This window comes from Nicrophorus vespilloides, unplaced genomic scaffold (genome assembly GCF_001412225.1).
Source record: "Nicrophorus vespilloides isolate i.1.1-1 unplaced genomic scaffold, Nicve_v1.0, whole genome shotgun sequence".
In the NCBI taxonomy this organism is placed as follows: domain Eukaryota; kingdom Metazoa; phylum Arthropoda; class Insecta; order Coleoptera; family Silphidae; genus Nicrophorus; species Nicrophorus vespilloides.
In genome coordinates this window covers 67,534-76,085 of record NW_017097222.1, presented here as the reverse complement: position 1 = coordinate 76,085, position 8,552 = coordinate 67,534, and the positions used below count along the sequence as shown (strand labels likewise).

Below are 8,552 nucleotides of genomic sequence, written 5' to 3'. Positions count from 1 at the left end.
CGACTTCAGTTTTTTTTATTATTTAGTTTTATTATATCAAAAAAGACTATGGTATATTTAACTTGTTTAATCAGTATTTTTTCATGATACATAATGAGATTCGGAATTCTTAGTGATTTAGTAGAAGTAAGTAATGAAACCTGAGTTATGTGAAGTGAATAATGCGTTATTTTGTTAATTTTTGTAACAAGTCGCTTTATTAATTTTCTATGTTTTTAAAAACTTCTTTATATCAAAAATTTCCCGGGAAATCCCGAGATTGTACTAAGTATATTTAAAACCCAATATTATTGAAATTTTTTTGTGTGTTTTATTTTTCTCGTCATGAAAGACTTCATTTTTTAAAACCTATCTATTTTTAATATATCAATTAAAGACAATACTTTATAATATTATTATATTATATTATGTGGTGAACATTATAATAAATTTCCGTTTTTTTTTTTTAAATTTTTGTAACAAAATCACTTTGTTGATTTTCTATGTATTGAAAAAAAATTGAATATCAACTCATTTGTATCAAATGTTTAATATATAAATAAAATTTCCCGGGAAATCCCGAAATTACTTATTCCATATACTTAAATATAATTAGCTATTATGTAATTAATTCATATTAATTTAAGTGAAAACATGTTTTTAAATCTTACATTAATTATTTTACTCATTAAGTGAAAGTACCTTATTTTGTTGATAACAAGTAAACTTTAATTTTAGTATTGCATTTCTCTTATTAAAATAATTATTGACTACAAATTACACTAATTATTAGATATATCCAATCTTTTATAAAAAAAAATATAGTCTTATATGGGCAACATTGTAAGGATATTGTTTATGTAATATATTACTTTAAAATCGTATTTATGAGTAAATAATTGCATTGATTGTAGGAGAACTAAAATATAAACTTTAATCTGTAAATAATAATAAAAAGTAAGCTAAAATCTTAATAGATTACTAAATTGTAAAAACAGTAACTTTGCAAAAACAAATATGATTTTAAATATATATGAAATATTGGATTTTGATAAATTTATAGAGGTAAAATGTAAAGCAACGTTAGCGCGTTTTGTCGGTTGTTTTTTTTTACAAAGGCACTATAAAGTATTTATAGCTATTTATTTGAGCGTATTTAATAGCATAGTATGGGTTCGAGAGTTATTGCTTTTTGCCAACACAATAAAAATTTTAGTCAGTCGGTATAATAAAAATAGTGCTAGCTTCACCTGGTCTCTAATTTAATACCGTTTCAACAATAGATTATGTATACATAAAATTTATTTTTAAGATAAATCTATGTCTTATAAGTATCTTTGTATTCTAAAATACAACCAAACTATTAGATAACAATGATTATTCTATTATAAAATGACCAATCTCATTAATAATTATAAAAGGTTCTGTTATTTTGTTAATTAAAACAACGATAGTTGTAAATTTCTGATATTTTTTGTCTTGGACGATTAAAAAAATATTTGTAAAAAGTGTGATAGTGACTCCATTTCAATTTATTTGTTTTTTATTGAAAAAGAATACTAACAAAAATGTTCCAAGACAAAAAATTCAGTCAGAAAAATAAACAAATTCTATTATACATACATAAATGATAACCAGCGTATTTGAAGTGAATGATGATTTTGGCCTTTACAAAGTCGAGGTACGCATTCAAACTCATTTTCCACAAAACTAATTATATGTTTAACAGAATATTAAAATAAGCAACATGAAAGGGGGTTGCTGTAGCATCATGTAAATCCCTTGGATACGAGTACTACAGTCCATGCATGTACAAGGGGGAATATATGAGGAAGCTAATCATCACCACTAATTAATATACATGTACAAAATACGACGTTGAAATTTGTCTGCATATAGTTTATGTATTATTATAATATAAAAATAATATAATTAAAGTATTACATCCTCATACATTTTAAAAAATTACTTAAAATATTAATAAAATAGATAAGAAATCAAATAGAACAGTGTTTGTATAGATATGTGGAAGCAAAAGACAATAAATGTTGTTTGGCGATGGTGGTATTCTTTCCACATATGTTTGTTGGTAAATACGTATTATTCCAGATATAAGGATATCTAGTTCATTATTTGGAAAATATTTATAAAATTTTGAATTATTTTTTGGAGCTAATATTGAATTAAATAAGTTGTATGTTATTTATTCAAATTCATGGTGCATTTGGACCAAAGAGCTACCGACTGAAGTCTATCTACCTAAGTAATATATTATGAGGCGTTATATTTTGAACAAATTACCCTTGTTGTAAACGTTCTGAAAATGGAATAAAGGAAGGTGACCTTCTAGTAATATTGATTTATTATAATGACGTAAATTATATAAGGTACAGTTAGGAAATGGTAAGTAAGCAATAATTGGGGTAATAAATTTGTCTATAATACATCCATAAAATAGTAGGATCTGTGTAAAGTGGTCTGATAATTATTGCCTACCAACAAACTATCAATACAAAGTATAACTATTATATTGGATACAATGCTATTATCTATGATCAATTGTCCAAAGTTGAGTCATAATATAGGAAAGGAAAGTTAAGAAACCTTTTATTTAAAAAGTTGTATTATACTTTAGTAGTTGTGACAATATTCATTTTTAAATCCTTTAACCAAACTCCGTTATTCTATGAACTAACAATTTATGACATATCTATTAGTTCAGGCATGAAATAGTTAAGCTATTCAACACTGCATCCATTTATTTCATATAATAGTGGTTTCAATAAATTAAAACTAAAATGTAAATGTTTTTAAAATAATTAGATTTATTATTAAATATTATTACTAAAATACCGCAATATTAACAACAGTAAACAGTAAAATACTTAAATTCAATAAATAAATGAAATTATGCGAAATTTCGATATTTAAGAATTTTTGATAAAAATGATTCAATTTCCGTCTTAAGACGACAAAGTGTACATCGAGTACATTTGTGCAAACAAAATGGCATTGATATATCATTATGTAAAACATATAAATTGAGCGTTTTGTATTAATGTTTTGAAATTTTATATAAAGGTGAATTTTTGTTCTATTTATGTTTGTTAATGTGAACTCATTATATACGTTAATTGAACAATGTTAGTATATCTAAAATTAATTATCCTTCGGAGTGCTCGAATGGTTCCTTTGATTTTCCTCATTAGTAATATCATTAGATTCATCGATTCGTCCATTAACGGTCTTCTTGCGAGCAGCGAAATTCATGGCAAACTTCAGCTCCATCATGATCGCCCGCTTTACTGTCATCTGCAATACGACGTTTTTAGTATCATTTTAATTGAACCCTTTCTCCATTTCGAATCCATCAACATACGTGTCTATTGACTGCAATTTTCCGGACGTTCCACATGAATTCCGCTGCGGCGATGAGGAAGGCGATGGCAATTCCGCCTCCCAGGACGACAAACACCCCGCCCACGTTGTCGATGCTCAGCTCCGCTGCAGAATCGTCACCGGTGTGTTTCAGAGCCTTTTTCAGGAAAATGAAAACATGATACTGTGAAGTATTCCGCTTTGTTGCAACCGCGCGTCTCCCTCATCCTCATCCTGACAAACACATACACACACAGACAGAGCGACAACCACACAATTGGAAATGTAAAGCTGGAGGAGAGATATTTATCTCGCCACGGGGGATGTTTGCTTATACACATACACACGCATATTTCCACTTCTTCTTAGTATTTTTTTTGTTTGTGTTCGTTTTGTCGCCGTTCCTTCCCTCTCTCTATTCTATATGCATCTTTGCCCTACGCCGTGACAGAGACCTCACAAAACGCACACTTTGTTGTACTTTCGCAACGCCCTTTTTCATCCTCCCGACGTCGATCCATCGGGGGAATTGAAATGTCCTGCTAAAATGTTTGTTGTCGGATGTACAGCGGGGGGTCAGCTCTTGCCGTAATGACCCACTGTTTGCTAACAATTTTTCCCGAAAATGCCGAATATAAATACATCACTCGTAAATCCAACTTTGACAGCGTTTGTGCCGCGCCGCCCCCCATAAAAACGCCACTCGCCTCCTTCGGCGAAGGGCACGGACAGAAGAAGAAGGAAAAAAGTTAGAAACTTTAATCATTTTTCCATAATGAATGTATATGTATGCTTCCTGCGTCTGACAATTTTTTTTATTACACTACCCGAAATAACTTTTTACCGACAGTATAATTCTCTTGACAGAGATGAGACCCTTTTACTTCTCAAAAACCGGCGTTACTAATTTTTAACTTTCAAAGAGTTTCTCCTCTTTATGGAATAACAATAAATTGAGTGAAAATGCTACGGTCAACTAGTGTATTGTATAGTTTGTTGTATAATAAATATAAGAGTCAATATAATAAGGAGCAAATATCAAACTGTATTATAAATATTAATATAAATATCTATTTTTTTGTAATTAACTATATAAATATATATATTATAACAAATGTATTACAAAGATACGCATTCAATAAAATTAAAAAAAATTAATTATTTCTAATCTTTGTAAAATAACTGTACTCATTGAAACCGGACTAATTGAGGTATTTAACACTGTTTAAAAATAAACAACACAAAAAGATACTTGACTGTATAGAAAAAAGAAATCATACGAGCAAAATTAATTGTAAGTAAAATGACTCGCTTAACGAGCGACGTTTCGCATAACGCGTGACGATGAGAAGAGAAGTCCGGAATTGCGCGCTTGCTACATTAATTTTAAAACTTGTGTTGACATATTATTTGTGAAAAAATTGATAACACTTACGTCTCTGATTAAAAATAACTATGAAAGTAAAATCATTAAAAAGCGAAAGCTTACATTAGTTTATATGGGGAAAATTGTTTCACTATACGAGTATTTAATTTTACGAGTAAAAATCCGGAAATTCTGGAATTATGCTTGTTCAGCTTGGTTCCACTTACATGTAGAATATAAAAATATTTATTTTAATAAATATTTTTATTATAGCAATTTATCTTTAATAATTTGCATATTTGTTTAATATATGTTATGAATTTCTTATTTTTATCTTTGTATTCAATAAATTTAATTATATAACATAACATAATATAACATAATATGTAGTATAAGAAATTACACCTTTCGTAATACGAAATTATTACGGTTACAACCGTAAAATATGAGTTGGTTTTATAAGTTTGAAACTAAAAATAAAAGTATGGAAGAAGAGGAAAATGTGTATGCATTGTGGTGTAAATATAAAACTTCCCTAATTATCTGCATTCGTGAAAATAGCGTACAAATGCAAATATTTTACTTTAAAACGAAAAGCGTGCATGTAAAAGTAATATTACCGAGCATTTTCCTCCACCGTGCATTTTTCTCCACCATTTCTCCTTGAGTTTGTGCAGCTTCCCATCCTCCTGCATCTTAAGGACGGCTCCGCTGATGGCCGTGCGGTAGGGGGAATCTGTATTTTTTTTTGGGTAGGGAACAATTTTGCAATCACTTGGTGGTACGACAGGCATTTGTTAATTGCAAACGAAAAATGCGCGGAATGGTCGCGTCAATCCGCCAATTCTCCGCTTAGGAAATATCTTTGGTATTTTTCCTATGGGTGAATTTATTGGGTAATATGCGGCCGGCTCAGTCTCTCGTAAAAGATCAGCAGGGGTCGATTGTTGTTAGTATGCAAAGAGACGCCGACAAATGCCAGAGAAGGCCCTTCAACTCTTTCTGCTGCGTAGCGCCTAGAAAGCATTCAATATAACGAGGCATAATGAAAACTGGACCGGAAAGAGATTGGGCCTAACGAAATCTTGAAATGAGTGTGCAAGTGTTTTTCGAGTTTTAATGGCTGTATTTGTTCGTAGGTACCACAATGAAGCGATGAAGGAGGATAGTAAAAGGCCCGGAGAGAAAGAGAAGGAGAGTCCTTGAGGAGAGGTTCTCAAGGAGCCGGCCGTGGTGGTATAGTGTAGTATGGTTCGGTTTGGTTTGGATCGGTTCGGCAGCTGGCAGTTAGCGTGGGCTGCCGGCCAGATGAAGAGGACACGATAGGAATTGACAAACTGTTTGCTCTCCTCTCTAACAAGCTGCCCACAATACTTGGAAACATCGGCAGATCGCGTGATCCGATGGGATAATAAATCCACATTTACTTACTGACCGGCATAGCGATTCCATACCCCTTCGAGTCCAACCAACCCCCAACCTGCATCAGCTCGCAATCTCGTTCCATCTCATATTCGATTGAAGAGCTTTCCATCAGAAAAGCATACAAGCGTTTGCTGGTTTTCACCCTTTTCACTCCTTCCTTGTTGGTTTTCTCAAAGACGCTCGGTTCCGATGCTTCCATTTGCGTCCACATCCTTTGATACGTTGAAAAATTCGAATCTCTGAAAAACAAAAATGAAGCTTGAAAAACTACAGTCGACGGTCCTTTGGTAAACATTTCCTAATGGATGATTTATATAAATGTAATCAAACATTAATTAAATTATTCTTTGTTTATTAAATTATACCATGTAGTAAATTACAAACACAATTAGAAGAAATATAACATATTCTCCATTAAAAGCTTTATATAAATATTTAATCATATAATATTTATATAAAGCTTTATGTCACCATCCAAAAATGAACATGTATTTGCATTAAACAATATCCTTTCAATTCGGGTTTCACTTAGATTTTAAGTGAAAATGTTTACAATTTATATTGGTTAATAATAACAAATGTCCATAAAATAATATGAGATGATTAAAAACACAAAGAAGTATTGTTTCTTCTGATATATTCATATACTGTTTCTATAACTCAATCCATTAAAAAAAAACAATAAAATTTTCTATAATATTTTAGTTTTTTTCTGTTTTGTCTAGCCAATAAATTATAATAACTATTAATTATTATTAAATAAATTTAAATTAATCATCGGCAAAAAGTTGCAGTCAATTGATTCCAAATTGATATTGTTATAGCTTATAATTTTGTATTTAAATAAAGGTTATTAACGAAATATTATAAAATTCCTCTAATACATGTATTTAATCTGTAAGTACGTATAGTTCTATAAAGCACTTTGTACATTTTGAACATGTGACCTATATGTGTCTATTCAATTATGAATACAGAAGTACAATGATAATTGTGAAATGTTTAATTAAATATTTGATAAGGAATATGCTGAATAATTAAAAGCTGCACGGAGCGACATTTACATACATGTGCTTGAAGTAGTCGGCATAATTAAATTTGGTTTAGAAATAATTACTCTAAAAGTTGATAAATTGTTACGAAGTTTTATGTTTTACATCAGTGCTCTCCAACCTTTTTATCGCCGCGGACCAATCAACGTTTGATAATATTACTGTGGACCGGGGGTTGGGGACCACTGTTTTACATGAAATATACTTCCTAAAAAATATTTAATTAAATACATAACATTTTTTTTATTATTACATTAAAATAAAATATATTATGTAAATGACTCTCCTGATTTTTAATTTATTTTTTTATAATTTTATAAATGTTATAATAAATATTTTTAATATTTAAAAAAGTATTTCAACCATAAATTTAAAAAATGTGTACTAAATCTCATACATTAATTAAATACTCCTAGAAATCGAATCTTGAAGGCAAATTAAAAGCTTTTTAAGCTCCGAATAAACCGCTTTAAATCCAACCAGCTTTAGTCGAAGATGCACTAAACGAGGTCGTATACAGTATCACAAAATCAGAGAATGTTAGAAGTTTGAAACTCAAACCAAATAAAAACTATAATACTTGAGTAGATATTTGTTTTCATAAACTTGTTATTCTATTTGTTTATAAATGATAGTAGGTCTAATCACCTATTTGCAGCGACATAAATTGTTTAACTGTAATAACGCATCAAAATTTTAGTATTCTATTAAGGCAATTTGTCTTTACCATATGCTATTTTCTTACAATTAAATAAATATTAATGATTTTTATAAGTTTTACCTGAAAAATGATCCGGTTGCTCCACCTAGTACGCTTCCGTATTTGATTTTCGTCTGTTTGGCCAAATCTTCGGCGTTTTCTATTGTGGGTCCCATTCTTTCCATTGTCAAAAAAGCCGCCAAATTAGCAGTATATGATGCGCACATAATCAGAGAGAAAAACCACCACATGCCAGCTACCATTCTTGTAGAAATTCCTCTGTAAATTCAAAAGATTTATCACATAAACGTTGTATTATAAAATTATATTAACTATTCAATACATATTTAGTAATTAAAATACATTACTTTCTTAAAATTGTTTATATCCTATTTTTTATAATCAATAAAGTAATCACATAAATGATGTTAATAATAAATAACTACATATCAAATAATAAATTGTCTACAAACAACAATTATGTTTTTTGATCATGAAATAAATTATAACTTTAGGTAATCAGATTCGAATTTTGGTATTACGAGACAAAATAATATTAATTTATTTACCTTCAATATAATTTCTAAAATTATTAGCATTCGATTAATTAAATAAAACGTTGAGACACAGCTTTTTTGAAACATAAAATTTA

The 8,552-nt window shown here is 29.7% G+C and overlaps 1 protein-coding gene across 2 annotated transcripts in view; it reads right to left on the bottom strand.

Annotated features, from left to right (window-relative positions):
- Window positions 1-2,980: 2,980 nt before the first annotated feature.
- LOC108559439 (glutamate receptor ionotropic, kainate 2-like) overlaps window positions 2,981-8,552 on the bottom strand; it is a 30,980-nt gene continuing 25,408 nt past the window's right edge. The window contains exons 13-17 of one of the 2 annotated variants that reach the window (XM_017916736.1): window positions 7,982-8,179; window positions 6,155-6,387; window positions 5,344-5,459; window positions 3,359-3,514; window positions 2,981-3,291 (exon numbers count right to left, since the gene is read on the bottom strand). In XM_017916736.1, the coding sequence (XP_017772225.1) occupies window positions 3,139-3,291; window positions 3,359-3,514; window positions 5,344-5,459; window positions 6,155-6,387; window positions 7,982-8,179 (856 nt within the window). In that variant the 3' untranslated portion in view covers window positions 2,981-3,138. Of the gene's footprint in view, window positions 3,292-3,358; window positions 3,515-5,343; window positions 5,460-6,154; window positions 6,388-7,981; window positions 8,180-8,552 lie in introns of those variants that run through there. The other variant, XM_017916737.1, reaches the window with a different exon arrangement.